Source organism: Colletotrichum graminicola (genome assembly GCF_000149035.1).
Source record: "Colletotrichum graminicola M1.001 genomic scaffold supercont1.30, whole genome shotgun sequence".
Taxonomy (NCBI): Eukaryota; Fungi; Ascomycota; class Sordariomycetes; order Glomerellales; family Glomerellaceae; genus Colletotrichum; species Colletotrichum graminicola.
In genome coordinates this window covers 275,650-291,897 of record NW_007361034.1, presented here as the reverse complement: position 1 = coordinate 291,897, position 16,248 = coordinate 275,650, and the positions used below count along the sequence as shown (strand labels likewise).

General features: G+C 56.2%; 3 protein-coding genes across 3 annotated transcripts; all 3 read right to left on the bottom strand.

Annotated features, from left to right (window-relative positions):
• Window positions 1–4,738: 4,738 nt before the first annotated feature.
• Window positions 4,739–7,131, bottom strand: GLRG_07353 (VTC domain-containing protein; the record flags this gene model as incomplete). The annotated part of the gene is made up of 2 exons (XM_008098038.1): window positions 4,739–4,828; window positions 4,903–7,131. The coding sequence occupies 2 exons, from the start codon at window positions 7,129–7,131 to the stop codon at window positions 4,739–4,741; spliced, it is 2,319 nt and encodes a 772-aa protein (XP_008096229.1).
• A 931-nt stretch (window positions 7,132–8,062) lies between these two features.
• GLRG_07352 (FGGY-family pentulose kinase) lies at window positions 8,063–10,196 on the bottom strand (the record flags this gene model as incomplete). Its single annotated transcript, XM_008098037.1, has 5 exons — window positions 8,063–9,121; window positions 9,209–9,781; window positions 9,853–9,978; window positions 10,057–10,090; window positions 10,192–10,196. 5 exons carry the CDS (start codon window positions 10,194–10,196, stop codon window positions 8,063–8,065), a joined length of 1,797 nt encoding a protein of 598 aa, XP_008096228.1.
• Window positions 10,197–13,492: 3,296 nt separating this feature from the next.
• Window positions 13,493–15,939, bottom strand: GLRG_07351 (uncharacterized protein; the record flags this gene model as incomplete). The annotated part of the gene is made up of 6 exons (XM_008098036.1): window positions 13,493–13,573; window positions 13,627–13,965; window positions 14,017–14,212; window positions 14,269–15,110; window positions 15,167–15,640; window positions 15,772–15,939. The coding sequence occupies 6 exons, from the start codon at window positions 15,937–15,939 to the stop codon at window positions 13,493–13,495; spliced, it is 2,100 nt and encodes a 699-aa protein (XP_008096227.1).
• Between the last annotated feature and the right edge of the window lie 309 nt (window positions 15,940–16,248).

Here is a 16,248-nt window from a genome sequence, read left to right as displayed (position 1 = left end):
AAGTGAGGTGAAGTGAAGCAGGAACGATGAATGGGTGGTGGGATGGATGGATGGATACACGCATGCATGCACGCACGACGGTTCCCGTACCATTTTTTCCCCCTTCTTTTTTCTTTTCTGCAGTCGACAGGCCATCGTCTTCGTTTCCCGTTGCTTCCCACAATGCATCGCAGCAGTTGCTCCGGTCGGCTGCGGAACGTCTGGCTAGCCCTCATCTCGTACATTAGTCGCCGGTTCCCTGCTCCAGGTTGTTGGTCTTCATATGCGTTCTGCCTTAGAAGGAAGGGCATCCGTACCTCTGCCACCTCACCCCTTGCGGTGGGGACTACTGCGCTGCTCTTGTAAGTGGGAGCAGTCGGGTGTCACTGTGATTGCCGTATCCGCATGCTGTTCATATACACCAGCGTACACCTTGTACATAGTAGGGTCCATACGTCTGCGTACCTGGGCAGCTGTCACGACCACATCTTCTGGCATACTGGACCTCAGGGACGACGCATTGTGGAGGTTGAGTGAGGAGTTACTAGTAAGCCTGCACTTTGGAGAGATCGGGTGTGCTGCAAGGGAAGAAAAGCCAAGTGCACACAACTGCAGATGAGGTTCGTCTTGATAGGCCAAGCCGTCGTGGTGCCCGAATGCCCAACAGCGGATGGGCCTGCACGCTGGACGTTGCGGAAGGGAATAACCCAGTGTCGCGCGCTGAACCTGCAAGAAATCCAAACCTGCCACGTCGTGTGTCATCCCGCTCCATCCACGCAAGCTGACTCGCCATTTGCCTACCTAGGTACTCCAGCGCCATGCCATGCCATGCCATGCCGTGCCATGCGTCGGCCTGGAGCTTCTTCTTCGTCCTCTCGCTTGCCTCGCAGTTGCCTACTCGTAAACTCTCTCTCTCTCTCTCTCTCTCTCTCTCTCTCTCTCTCTCTCTCTCTCCCTCTACCCCTACCCCCTCTCTCATGCGGCCAGGTAACGAACACGCTTTCCGGTTCCCGAATCTCCAGAGGACCCTAACCCTGTCGTTTTCCAGCGTCCACCTGGATTGCACCGACGAACCCATCCATTACCGCCCTCAACCATGCCCGTCAATGGCCGGGTCCACCGTCCGATGCCATGCAAGGACGTCGACGCCTGTTCGATGCCTCTCTCATCGAGATCGGTGCCCCTCGAGGTCCTTTGTTATTGTTATTAGCCAGCGGCCTAATCAATCCGTGACGTTTGCTTTCGGAACCGGTTCCTGCCTGGATGCTCCAAAACAGCTCCCAGCCGCCTTCAGGTACCGCCATCGAGAGCGAAACGTCCCCCCTCCTTGAAGATGATAATAAATAATAAATAAATAAAATTTTAAAGAATAAATCGGGCCGTTGGTTGTATGCGGTTTCCCCTCTCCGGCCCCCCCGGGTGCCCAACAGGCTGAATGGCCCGCCGTCGGCCCAACGGTCGTGTCGTGTGGCCTTCGCTGAATCAAACTCCCGACACTTCCGTCACTCGGTCCGTCCGCCGCGCGCATGGTCGCCCTGCGTTCTTTGCCGCAACCACCTCCTCCAGCTCGCTTTTACGTCATCGACGACCCCAAAAACTCACCCCGCGATCCTTCTCCCCGAGCGGTTGCATTTTTCGATATGACGTGCATGCTCTGGGGATTCGCCAGTATTACTGCCTCCCGCCGCGATCCTCGCTGGATCGCTGACATGATATGTTCATCAATCTTAAGCATCTTCCCAGGGAGTAATTCTGCCTCTAGTGTTACGACCTGTCACCCGGCTGGTGTGACGCCCTCGGGCCAGGCTTCATGCCAGTCCCAAGATTGCGCTTTCAAAACCCAGTTTATATCAGTGAACCTTGTATAGAACTCCAAACACCCGTCCACATGAAGCTCGCTGCAGCTCAAGGTCTCTTCGTTACCGCCGCCGCATATATTGTCCATTCATTTGACATGTCTTGATGTCCCGCACACAGCAACCCCCCCCCCCCCCCCCCCCCCCCCCCCGCAACTCCGAGCCCCAATCACGCGTCGGAAGCATCAATGCATTCTTTGCGTATCACGGCTCACACCAGAGCTCCCTCTCCCCAACCCCGGAACGAACGGCCAAAGAGCCAGCAACTCGCCACTCGAGTAAACCCTTTGATTAACCAGAGATTAGCTCAAACTTTGGGCCACGGAGGAAGGGTCCAAGAACCCGCCCCAGTGTTCGACTTCAACTCTATAAATGACATAACCTTTGGGACTGGCGCACCCGTGTACTCAGAAGCCACCGTTTCCGCAAACCTCGCCTACCTCCACGCCCGTTCGCCCAACTCGTCAAGTCTCGCCTGCCATGTCTTTTGCCCATCCGTGTTCCGTGGTGTCGACCGGAGTGTAGTCCGCGCCGGGTCGACCAGGGTGGCCACCTGCCACCGCCTTCATGCGTTAGGGTATGGCGTATGTAATAGCTGGCAGTCAATATTGACTACACCCGCTCGGGCAATCCTGGACAGATAGCTAGCCAAATTGGCTGGTGACCATAAGCTGATACAAATGGGATCGATCGATTTGCCCTCCGCTCCGACGATGTACTGGCTGGCTTCGTGCCCTCAACCACGCGGCCAGTGTTGAAACCCCAGCAAACCACACCGGGCTATTTGGGCTTTTTTTTATGGCCCTGACGCCGCACACTTTGGTGTGAACGTTCCCTCCGCTTTCTGATCGCCGCGGATGACTCGTGCTTCTTTGATGGCGTATTCGTTCAAGCCCGGCCTCTCGCTTCATCCGCCGTACGTATCAACAGCGACGAGTCTCTGAACGGAAACTCGACTATTATTTTCGAAGACGATCCCGTGGAGGAGGCCATAACGTTTCCCAAGACGTGTTGTAGTTCCATTGCGAGAGTCGAGGCTAGGCCTGGCGGTCTAACATCGGAAGCATTGCTTCGACTTACTCGCGGTTCGGCAACAAATCCCATAGGCCGGAGCGACCGCCTCCCCGACCACGTTTCTACACCTGTTGACTTCTCAATATCGGTCCCTCTGTGCTGGTTTCTGGAAGTTGGTGAACCTCGGCGACATTTTCCCCCTCTGAGACAGTTCGTGATATGAACACAAGGCTACACGGGTAACGAACGTGAGAAAGTCAGCATTCGCCGTACACCTTGCACCGATTGGCAAGTCGTCGCTCGGTTTGTTCGTAGTGTATCGACAGAGCCAATCGACATATTCCGGCCTTGGCGGGCTTGTTTCGTATGGCCAAGTGATGGGTTTAGGTTGACCATACAGGTTGGCGTTGAGAGGCACAGTGATACTCTGGGACGACACACACCCCCGTATCAGTCCTGCTCGTTCGTGAGTATACACGATTGGACACGTCCGTAAAAGCTGGAGAGCCCAGACAGCAGCAGAATGCGGGTGCTTCTTTGTTCTCTCGAATTTTGCCTTTCTCGACAGCGGCCTTGATGACTACTTCAAGGTTGTGAGTTGGTGTTAAGTTGGATACAAGAGCGGGGCCCTAGGCTGGATCTGGAACGATGGCATAACCAATGTGTATTCATTATGTATACATGAACGGAAACACACGCCCATGTACAGTGTCAAAGTGAGGTGGCGAGGAATGGCCCTCTCGAAGACTGCTCTTCATCGAGGCTAGGCAGTCTCTATACGAGATCCCTCCAACACATTCTTCTGTATCTGCAGTGCCGAATGACAAGACCCTCAACACAGACTGGACAAAATGCAAGCCGAATCATGAACCTTCCACAATCCCTTTCAAGACGATATGTTGACCGAGTTTCCATGTATCCTCCTACATTTTTTTCAACATGGTGGGCAACGCACTATCTATCTGCCGAGACGGCAGAGCTCGGGAATGTTCACCCGTGGGCGCCCAGGGCCTCGAGGGAGACTAAATGGCTCTTGGAGGCTACAAAAGAGGTCTGTGTTCGGCCAAACAAGACACCTCCATTCTAGGTCCGAGATCGCAGAATCATTGCTGTTGGCCTCTAGATATATCACAGACACGCCATAGGCAAGATCAGGCAGGGAGGGCCCAGGCCACACCAGTAGAGCTTAAAGCTTAAGAGGACTCGGCCTCGTCAACGCTCCTCGAAAAGACGGTATACCCTTTGGCGAGGTTGGTGTGCCGCTTGACGCCTGTCTTCTCGTCGATGGTGCGGAAGCCCGCCCACTTGCCGCACCCCGGGTCGTGCCTGGGTAGGATTGGGGGCTTCTCATAATGTCGGTTCGACATCGACGGCCCCTTGCCTGTGCGTCGCCACGCCGATTCTCCAGACGCTGATCATCAAGACAGCGGTATCCGTCGAAGGGGAAGAAGACGCGGCCATGGTCGTACTGGAGGGCAGTTCATATTGTCAAGCAGCATGCGAAAAAGACAGGAGGACAAGGCAAGACTTTTCAAGCCTCTCCTCGTCGTTGAAATGGTCCCGGGCAGCAGGGGAGAGAGAACCATCTCGTCGACCGCCACGGGACGGAGGGCGCGGGGGGGGGGGGGATACGCAATCGACATGTCGCCTCTGAACCTCGTGCAGCTTTTGATACCACTACTCCTCTTCACGCTATGATTACACTAATACACGGCAACGCCTCTACTCTAAGCGGGCATCGCATTCAATACCAAAAGGAGGGCAAGAACCGGGTCCAACGCAGCACACCAAGCCAAGCTCATGCTCAAAAATAATACACCCATACAAAGGAAACAATTCGCCAGCGCTCGCTCTGGCTCACCTCAACCGATATTTCGGCACAGTTGCTTCTAGATGAGTTCCTGGCGGAACGGCTCGCCGGTGACATTACCACCGCCAAGCACGTCGTTGGACTCCATCTTCTCGACGGCGGCGCGGTACTAGATGTCAGGTTAGCGGTCGACACTCGATTAGAGCAAACCACAGGCAAAAAGAACCAGGACGCAACACTTACGGCAAACACGAAGTTCAACACCAGCGCAACCATCAACGCGATGCTGATGATCAGCGGGCCAATGAGGTTGTCGAAATCCTTGCCGCTGCGGGCGATAATCATCTTCCTCCGCAGGCGCATCATGCCATAGCCCCAAACTCCAGCAAACACGGCGATGACGATGTACACGATGCCCATGACCTCGGCCAGGAAGTTCTCCCCGGCGGCCGTATACAGCGACACGGCGAGCGCGCCGAGCAGAATGCAGATATGCTGCCACTTGAGGAACGTGCGCTCGTTGGCCAGCCAAACCTTGGGCTCGATCTTCAGCTCGCCCGAGTTCTTGATCCATTCGGTCGGTTCGACGACGCCCTCGGGCAGCTGCTGCTGGTTTTTCTGCGCCCGCTTGGCCTTGGAGTACTTGGACAGCGAGAAGCCCGGGAGGACGGACGAAAGGGTGCCGTAGCTCCTTGGCTGCTGATCCGAGGACCCGTTGCCGTTCTGCTGGGACTGGCGTTCGGAGGGCTTCGGGCGGGAGCTGGGCTCGGCGGCCATCCTGTCCGCGAGATACGATTTGCCGGCCGGAGAGCTCTTAGACACCTTGTAGGAGCTGATCTTGGTGCCCAGAAAGCTGCCCACGGCCTGCTCGTCCTCGGCTCTCTGAGCCTTGCGCTGCTCCTCAGCCTCGAACGCCTCTTGGGGGTCCTTGCGGATATCCGCCTCCAGGTCGGTCAGCCAGAAGGGCAGGTTGTTGACGTAGTCTTCGAATAGCGAGGCGACGCCGTGTACGAATTTGGAGAAGCGGGGGGCTGGGTGCACCAGGTGAGATCCCATCAGGTCCGAAATCCACTCGGGGCGCTTGCGGCTGGAATCCTCCTTCAGCTTGATCTCGAGGATGGCGTATGGGAACCTCGAGACCTCGCTCTGGTTGATGTCCTTGAACGGGTAGGTCAGATTCCGGCCATCGATGTCGAAACGATGCCAGTCCGCCGGGTCGCGGCATGGCCTGCTCTTGTCCAACGTGTCTTCACGGATGAAGGCGACCTCGGTGTCGATGGAGATGCGCACGCGGTCGTCGGCGGGCTTCTGGAACGCCGTACGGACGTAGTTGGCGCGTAGGACGGGCTCCAGCTTGTTCTCCTGGACAAAGCCCTGCAGAGATTCGACCGTGCTCTTGAAGTTCTCGATATCTTCGGCCTGCTGACCCTGGCGCTCCATCTTCTGCACCGTCTTCTCCATCTTGTAAGTGCCGTCGATGAAGGGCTTGATGTACTTGTCCTTGATGGCGAACTTGCGCTCCTCGCTCGATCCGTTCTCGCCAACGATCTTCTGTTCGAAGTACAGCTCGGGTTTCGAACTCAGCTGGCCGTACCACCGGACGCGCAGCGACGAGGCCTCCGATTTGCGCTCCACCTTCTTACTGTAGAGATCGAACTTGGGACTGTCGAAGTAAAGCGAGGTGATGGTCGGGTCGTTGCTACCGTCTAGTTCCTTGGCCGACTGTTCGCTGTACACAAGGGCCGGGAGCTGTCTCATAATGTACGTCTTCACCTCCAGCAGGTTGTCCGGGTGGACCCAGAACTTGTGAGCTGTGTACCGCTCGCCGCGGCGCGTCTCGCCCTGGCTCTCCAGATCCAGCGGCTGCTGGTCGGTGGCGCCGTCGTCCAGCTGCTGCCGAATGGCATAGTACATGATGGACAGCTTGTTGAGCAGGGGCGAGTAACTCTGCTCCGAATTGAAGGGCCGCTGCGACAGGCTCAGCTGCATCATGGGCCGCACCTTGTACCTATCACCCCTCTTGCGGTCGTGCTTCTTGACGATCTTGAGGAACCCCGTGTAGTTGATGTTGCTGTACTTCTTTAGCTCCGAGATCTCGGTCGTGATCTTGTCGAGCTCCGTCTCGATGTCCTTCAGTTTTGCAGCGGTCGCAGCGTCAGGCTTCTTGACCTGGGCGTTCTCCGCGCCATCCTCTTCCTCGCTGGGCGGCGGTGCCAGCTCCTTGAGCTTCTCAAACGCCGCATCGATACGGCGCTTCAAGGTCTCGAAGGTCTCCTCCTGGAACTTGGCGACTTTCTCGAGCTGGCCGTTGAAGATCTCGTCGCAGAAGCGGCTCTCGTCGTTCTCGGTCCAAGCGACGTCGTCTTCGTCGTACTTGTCCTCCCGCAGCAAGGACTTGAGCTTCGCGTAGTCAATGTACTTGTCCTTCCACGGCGCATAGACGGCCTGCCGCAGCGTCTTTCCGAAACGCATGGCGGCGGTAGGTGGTTATCAAGATCGGGGAGGCAATGATAAGGAGGGCGCGGTCTGCTCGATCGATTTGTTCCCTGGAGGATTGTGTACCGAAGACGAGAAGTGCGGCGACAGGTCTAACGATGGAAATAGTCGATCGAATCGGAGCGGGGGCGTGGGTGTGGTGGGTGTCGTGGAAGAAGGAAAAAAAAAAACAAGCTTTGGGTGCAGCAGGATGATGTCGGCAAAGGTACGGATACCAGTCTTGCCTCGCGATGGACAGAAAAGCTCGGACGAGGGGTTGTCCTTCCGGCGCTTCCTTCTTTACCTAACGACGTACTCTTGTTTTGCTTGTTTTTCACCCAAGATGTATTTCTCGATGTGATTTCGTTAGGACAATACCGGCTTGCCTAGTTCTCGAGAAGCGAGGAGTTCAGCAGTCAGTCGGTTTCCCTGCGGGCGGGCTTTTCGCATCTGACGAGCTGCTCTAACGGCCCCACCGGCCTCCCGTCCCAGCGCCGCAAGCTCCACTGTCCCGCTGCGAAGCGCACCTCCAATTGCCCTATCAGCTGCCATGGTTACAGGCACGTGTGCTCGCTACGGATACAGCTTGCCTTCCTCGACCCGTTGATTAGGAGACAACGGGAGGGAAAACAAGTGGCTGGTCCGCAAACCTACCCCAATTTTCACTGCTCTTTCGCCACAGACATGCATTGAACCGAGGCAATCGAACCGACCACAGCGGGATTGACAATTTGTTGACGGAAGAAAAGGAAAGAAGTGGAAGAAAGTCTTTCTCATGTTCGTTAAAGAATGGCTCTTAAAATTACCCTGCAACTCCTCGTACAAACCTTGTCCGGCGAAGCAATCATAAACCCATACGTCCAACACCCCGTAAATGTCGTCAACCGTCTAAACCGTCTATCGGTCATGGATCCCGGCCTGGTACGCTTCACTCATTGAGCCACTGGTCCACAGCGGCGTCGACCTGTTTTCTGTAATCCTGCTGCGTCTTGCACTGCTCCAGGAACACACGGTACTTGGCGTCGAACAGGAACTTCTCACCCTTGAGCGTGCCGGGTTTGACGAGCCTGCCAGGCTTGCTCATACGGTCCATGATGGACCACAGGTCCTCCGTGGAGCCGTCCTCGGCCGCCGTCGCCGCCTTGGCACCTAGCATGGCCGCGCCGTGGACGACCGCCGCGTTGGTGTACCGCGGCACCAGCACTGGCATGTCGCAGATGCTGGCCATGAGGCTCATGAGCAGCGGGTTCTGGCACTGGCTGCCGGACATGAAGATGGTGTTGAGCTCGTGACCGGCCGTGTTCATTGCCTCGACGATCTGGCGCGTCTGCATGGCGATGAACTCCATCGTGCCGTAGTACCACAGCGCTAGGTTGTCCGTGGTCTTGTCGCTGCTCAGCCCAACGACGGCGCCCTTCATGTTGGGGTCGGCGACAGGTGATCGGTTACCCCACAGGTCGCCGTACAAGAAGAAGTGACGGCCCAGGTACGAGATCGAGGGCGCGCCGCTCTTCTCCCGCATGTATTCCAGGTGGGCGTTGAGGAATTCGTAGATGTTCTTCGACTCGGCCATCGCAAGTGCGTTCGTCTCGATAAAAGCAGGGTGGATCTCGATTATGTGTCGGAGAAGCTCGCCGGTGGCAGACTGGCCCCCCTCGGCCATCCAGAAGTCGGGCAGCAGGACGTCACGGTATGGGCCCCAGACACCGGGCACGAAGACGGCCTCCTTGGACATGGCCAAGTGGCAGGTCGAGGTGCCGGCGACCGCGGCGAGTCTGTGGAACGCCTGAGAAAGATCGTTCTTAGGCTGGTCCGCCTCCAGATGGCCCGGGGGGAGCTCAACCTTGGCACCGACGGTGCCGATCCAGCCGGCGTAGGCGTCAATCACACCACCGCCGACGGAGATGCCCTCGGGAAGGCCGAGCTCAGCGGCGGCCTTCTTGCAGAGCACGCCAACAAGTTCTCCGGCGCTCTGGTATTTTCCGTTCTGTTTCCGGTCAGTCAACTGGCCTCCCTTTCTGTCTCTTGCTCGCAAAGGGAAATGAAGAGGGAGGGTTCAATGAAATAGGCTCACCACCCCGTTGACACCGCCAAGACGTTTAAAATCGTCCTTGACGAGATCCTCGAGCCCAATGGTGGTGAGGAAATCCTCCTGCCAACCTTTGACGCTGCCGTCGACGCCGACGGGAACGTAGCCCTGCTTGCAAACGGTGCTGCAGAAGCTCCGCGTCTCGTTACCAGTAGCCAGATGGGTGAGGGCGTCGGCGAGATCGTAGAACTTGCAGCGGTCAAAGAGCTCCTTGGGCATGTTGTTCTTGAGCCAGAGGACCTTTGGGATCTCCATCTCAATGCTCATGGTGCCGCCGACGTACTTGAGTAGGTTGTGCTTAGTGGCGTTGATCTTCTCCGTCTCCTCAACGGGCCGGTGGTCGAGCCAGAGGATAACATTGCGGTCGTTGCCGTCGGCGTTATCAAAGTCGGGCCCCGTCACGGCAACGGGCTCATCCGTGTCGTGGCTGAAGACGGCGAGGGAGCATGTAGCGTCGAAGCCGATGCCCTTGATCTTGTCTGGGTCGACCTTGGATTCGTTGAGGACTTGCTTCACGCAGTGGCAGATGCACGCCCAGATGTCCGAAGTCGATTGTTCCTGGTGGGGAGGGGAGGCGTCAGCAGGGCTCGCAGAGGCAGAGAGTAGGCGAGATGCCAAGGGAAGCTTACATAGTACCCAGTCTCGGGCTGCCACAGCTTTATGGGCTCGCTGGCAAGGCCCTTGATGTCGCCAGTTTCGTCGATAATGCATGCTCTGGCCGATCCAGTGCCGACGTCAATTCCGACGTAGTGGTCCTGGTCAATTGCTTCGAGTCAATGGACTGCGTCTCTACCAAACACAGTAACGAGCAAGGTCCAATCGGCCGAACTCACGAGAAGTTGAGGTGGTGCGGTGGACTGAGGAGGCCTGGGGAGGACTATCAGCTTCTAGGCGTCCTCACGAAACGTTTCCAAACCGAAGGGTCGAAGGCGCGGTGGTAATGGGCTTGGTGTAACAACAGAACTTACTCCATGATGCGCGGTGTGCAACGCCAGGAACGTCACGTACGAACAGAGCTCTATTTAACCACGCAACGAAGGGGAGACCGACGGCGTATCGTCTCGCGTCAATTGACAGCAGAATCTACAGCAGGATAAGGACGCAGAAGGACGAGAAAGTAGAGCTCCTGGGAAGACGCAGAGGTTTCTGTTGATCAACAAGGGGAATGAAGGGGAGCTCTCTGCTTTAAGAAAGAGCACCTCGACTCGACCAGGAAGGTAGGCAGGCGGACGTCCAGTCAACCGGTGCTGACTGACCTCCTATCGGCACACACCACACCCTTCATCCTTATTCCTGTGACAAAAGGGATGTGGTGCAGAGAGCGAGCGTGTGCTTTTGCGCTGAGCTGAGTGAAATGAGTGAGCGACCGCACCGGTGTGGTATAGTCCGTGTATGGTATGGTGTCCGCCCAGGACCTGGACCTCCTTTGCCCCTCCATCGAGTGGGGTAAGGATGGGAGAGGTACAAGAGCTAGCTACCCCACTCGGTATAGACTGCTTGCACATGATGCAGGAGGAAGACAAGACTCCGTCCCGACGCGTGGATGGCGAAAAAAAGATAAAAACAATTGGGGAGAAAATGGAAGAGGAAAAGAGCTGTTCGGGGTGTGCGAAAGCTCTGGCTCCAAGCGCCGTGCGGGGGTCCAACCAGGCTCACCCTCGCAACATGGGGCAACGCCTAAGTACGAACGGGATGGAGGGTAGTGGAGGGGCAATTAACAACGACATTAACTTCCTAGTGTATGTAGGTACTCAGGTACCTAGTTTATGTACATCGTACCCGTACACTACCTACATGTACCTACATCAACAACATGCTTACTACTTGGGGACTTTGCTTCTTCGGTATAGGGAACAGCTGATGATTGTTTCTCTGCCTCTGCACATGCACCTGCTCCTTTGCTGTTGGATGATGTAGATCTGGCCGGCATTGGGGAACTCCAAGCTGGTGGCAGACGGCGGGGGCGACATGCTTGAAGACAGAACCGGGAGGGGTGCCCGGGGAACCTGGAAACAGCTGGAAAAGCAGGGTAGGTCCCAGGACGTCTAGGCCCCAAAGGTTCCAAAAGCCCCAATCAATGCTTCGACAGCACGACTGAGGTGCACATAGCATGTTGAATCTCAATCCCGACATCCCCGCCGTCGCCGTCCGGAAGAAGGGGATGGAAATCCGACCCCGCCGTGACAATGTCCTTCTCCCCAACAAGGTTCCAGAAGAAGCGTTGGCTGTCACTCGGAGGACGGAAAGCCCTGGTGGTGGAAATGGCTCCTCTGATTTCACGACCGACCATTTGTACATCCCCCTCTAGTGGCCGTGAACCCTAAGCTGCCTTTCTGAGCAAGAATCGGGGCATTATACCTGTATTACACCAGTGGCCAGCACAGTTCCTCTCACCTTCTTTCTCACCCATCCTGTCCTCTTCCAGATCCGACCTCTGCATTCATACAGATCCCTTCAGTCCAGCGGGCACGACTTGCAAGCAGCTTACTTGAGCGAACAACGGGTTCAACATGAACCTCCCAACCAGTTTAACCGGTGAACTCGGGATAAAAGAGAACATACCGAACTGTAGGTGGTTTGGAACAAGAACACAGCAGCCCCCTGCAAGACATGAAGTGTAAGACGCCACCGAGGGGAACATGCAACTCGGTACCAGACCTCGGGAAGCCAAATATGGTGGTCCGGGAAGGGGGGGCGTGTGGGCATCCACCGTTTCTCCCCCCCCCCCCCCCCCCCCCAAACCAGGTCTTACCGGTACCTAAATGGATTAAACACAACATGTACGGAGTACACTGTCTTGCCTCCTCAGCATTGCAAGTCCATCATCACCATCATTCTCCACCGTACCGTATTGCTGGTGCTAGTGTAGAAGCCTGCGTTCGTTCCACGTCGGGGTCGTTCGTCATTGGGAACCACCAGATTTTCTCCACATCCCCCCATCTCTCTCTCTCTCTCCCGCGCTCCATGCGACCCAATCGTCGCCCAATGCTGCCCCGGACTTTTTTCTACAGGGTGGCAGGGGGAAGTTAATTACCCCTATGATGTTACCCCCCACAGCTGATATCATAGTAGAGGGGGAATATTCACCAAAAGTGAAGTCCTGCAGTAGGGGGGTGAACATTAGTTACCTAACAGGGGTAATTAACTTCGGCCGGATACCATTGTATATCCCACCCCACACTAGGTAGATAGTTTTGGATAAACCACGAGAACGACTTGGAAACAACAGTGGTTTTGTCAGTCCACCCAGACCAAATGGACCCCCAGGACTGGCCGGTTTGGCCCGCCACCTTACTCACTCACCCCCACTTACTACCTTTGCTGCTGGACCGGCGGATTCAGACCACCGGTTTCTCTCGCGAGGAAGACCGCCAAGGATTGTGTGTCTAGCGCAGAGTCTAGACTGTGGATACGCATTCACAACCCGGGAACAATATGCATCACTAGGAGCTCCTGTGGAGAAGCATATCAGAAATCATGAGGCGTAACTCCGTTTTCAACACTGATGCGATGCAACAAGACTCGTTCCCCTAGTTCCGCTGCCAGCGCTGCATACGAGCCCACCGCTAGCTTCGGTTCGGGGCTTTGTCCGTTTTACTATGTATTAATGGGCTTGTTATGATAGCCACGCGATGCTACTTGATAAAAATGCATGCGTACCCATGTGGGCAGTCCGCCAGGCGGTCATTGATGCTTGCTTCGCTGTCACCTGTACGGTGTTGCGGTGTGCTCCCAGCCCGCCTCCGGCTTGCCTTCTTTTCCATCTCCCTCGCATGTTGGACGAACACGCTATCTCCGCTGATGCGGCCTAGCCTTGCCAAGCACCTATGTTGACTGCCATACCGAAGCTCGTCTGCCGATCATTCGCCCCGGCAGCTCCGACCAACGGAGCCTCACCATGCTTCATTGGTATCCGCTCCCCGGTGTTCCGTGCGTGCTGATCTCTTTCCCCCCACGATCAACACAACCCCCCCCCCCCGCCTTTGACCGACTCCGTTGTATTTCTTTTTTCCTTTCTGTTGCCTGGACGTTTTGGCAACCCTGTATTCAGGGAGGGAGATTTCCAACACGCCTCGCCGCTTTGGGGTCGCACGATTCGTCACGAGCCCAGCATTCACGGCTTGGCACCGCGTAATGCTTTCGAGAGGCGTGTCTCGCAGGGTGATGAGGTAGTGATGGCTCACAATGAGCTCTTCAGTACGATCCAACGTTTCTGCGCGAAGCCATCATGCCTTCGAAAAGGCTTTCGTCTGCTTACTGGATATACTGCTAGTAATCAAGTTCCGTCTTGGGCCATTTCAGTGCGTCTTTGTCTTTCTTCATCCTTCCACGCGAATGTTTCAAGTCACCCTGTTGGCATTGTCAGTCTGAGCTCGTAACGGCCTACGCTCATTCAAACTCACCTCTGCTTTGCGTTTACCCAGCAACCGCTCGGGCGTTCCCTTCGAATATGGCGGCTTGCTCTCCCTAGCCTGTGTCGCTTCCGAGTGACAACTATAATGGTATGCTCGGTTGCCTACCAGCGTGGTGTCCAACCAAACCCATTCCTGGGCGGTGTCTAACCACTTGTTCTCGAACTTTTCCTGGCAAATTGGACAGATGCTGTTGATACCGCTCGAGGCGTCCGGCACTGGGATGTATCGAGGCTTGGCCTCCTTCTTCGCCCGACCAGGACTAGATGATGAGTTGTCTGCTGATTGGACATGGTCGACGTCGATAGCTTCTCGTGACTTGATCCAGTCCTGCCTCGTGTTAGACATCAACCATGCTTGGCACCGACCTTGGTAACTTACATTGCTGTCGACGTACCAGCTGCGATGCTGACCCCTCTTCTCTGCTTCCGCAAGCCGTTGATGAGCCTTGAAATGCCAGTCCATGTGTGCCATCTTCTTCTTTCTGCCCTCCTCGTCCGTCTTGAATCGTCTGCCGCACTGAGTACACTGGGGACCCAGCTGATCAAACATGGACGGGATCAGATGTGGCTGGAATCTGCAAATCATTAGTGCTCGTGGACCTCACGAAAACTCGCCCTAGAGATCACTCACTGCTGTTTAAGAGCCGTGGCGTCAAGCTGGTTGCCATGCATGCCTCCGAGGGGAGGACGCGGTGGCAGTTGACCTGATGCTAGCAAGCTTGCAAGATTAGGAGGCAGCAAGCCAGCAGGCAACATGGGCATTCCAGGAGGCGGTACCGGACCTGGAGGAGGCGCCGGTGTTGGAGTTGCGCTCGGGGCTGGCCCGGGAAGCAGCCCGGCTTGTCGTAAGCCGGCCAGCAAAGCCATGGGATCTGCCGCCGGCGTCGCACTGGGCTGTCGATACGGCTCAACCTTTTGCGGCGGGGGAGACCGAATCGCCATGCTGGCAGATGGAGGTGGGGGCGTGGCAACCTGCGGTGTGGCTGACTGTCTCGACAACAATGCAGCAAGAGCTCCTTGGCCCAAGAGGGCATCAAGCGTCACCGCACCAGGCTGCTGCGGTGGTCCAGATGTAACTACAGGCGCCGCAGGAGGCGGCGGTGGATGAGAGGGGACGGGTGTTGCGGCAGGGGTTGCGCTCTGGGCCGAGAACGGCCTCACTTTTACAGCAAGATCGGCTACTTGATTCTTAATCAGGACTAACTGGTCCTGGGGCAAGTTCTGGTGTTGTAGCAAGCTCTGCACATCCAGCAACGCCTTGAGTCTTTGTTGAATACTATGATCATGGGGGTTCTGCGCAAACTCCAACTTCGACGCATCAATCAACTTCTGGATATCTTGACCCAGAGAGTCTTTGCTTATTCCAGCAGCATGAGGCGGACCCGAGAGTCCAGTCGCGTACGGCATCTGCGTAGGGGGCTGGTAAGGGCCTGGGGCCGCTGAGGGCTGAGCACTGTATGACGGCGGGGGAGGCTATGGCTTGGGTCAGTATCTGGTGTTCAGTTGTCATGAGAATGAGAAAGACTAACCGCGTAAGGAGCCATTTGCGGGTGATGCGGCAGCGGTGCGCTTGGGGGCCGGTTACCGTTCACCTGCGGCACAGGCGGCGGCTGACCAAAGGGCATCTGTTGGGCCGCTCCAGGTCGTATGCCTGGGGGTGTCGGGGTTTCGCGGTAGGGCGCAGCAGGCGGTCGACCGCGACCGGCCCCTCGCCCTTGTTGGGCCTGAAGAGCCGATGTACGAGCCTTCAACAAGGCATTCTCGATGGGCTGCGTTATCTCGGGGGCAAAGACTGGGCGCTTGTCGAGAGATCCTGGGACTGGCTCCTTCCAGGTACGAAGCATCTCGTCCATCTTGCGGCGAACCTGACCGTCCACAGCGGCGTACGCCTCCATGAATGTCGTGTATAGTTTGGCTCCAAAGAACAGCGTGTATGGAGTGCCGACATTCTTAACGATCGAATCGAGAACGTAGAGGGCTGGTAGCTTCTTGTGTGCTGGAGCCTGCGGCACATGTCAGCATTAGTCAAGTCATTTGGTAGCGAAAGGTTCGCAGCTTCAGGCATCGTTGCTTGGCACAAGGACATAGACGGTGCGTGTACTGCCGCCAGGAAGTAATGGGGAGCATGGCCTACCTTCAAAATGTGGTCCTGCAAAACTTCAGAGATGACCTGGGCATGCTCGGTCTGCTCTCTTGCAATCATCGTCAGATTGCTGATTTCGAAGCGCACGTTGGTAGTCAAGTCTTCGAGAGCTTGACGGTAGTCCTCCGCAACCTCGGCGGCGGACGATTCGTATGACATGGTTGCCAACTGTTCTTGGTCGACGAAAGTCCTGACGAAGAAGAAGAAGAATGAAATAGTCGTCTGTCAAGAGCACGCGATGGCGAGCGACAAGTGCCGAGAAACGAAGACGCAGTGGCAGCGGGGAAGATTCAGATCGTCCTCGACCAAAGTCAAGCCTCCTTCACCGTATACGATTGAAAGTACAAGAAACCACCCTTATTATGGAAGCGCGCCCGTCTGCTTCTTTGAACAAGAGACGTGGTTGATAACCTAAACTGGGAAGGGCCGCTTTGCAGTTTCCAATTCTCGTGTCCAGACCCTCTCTCT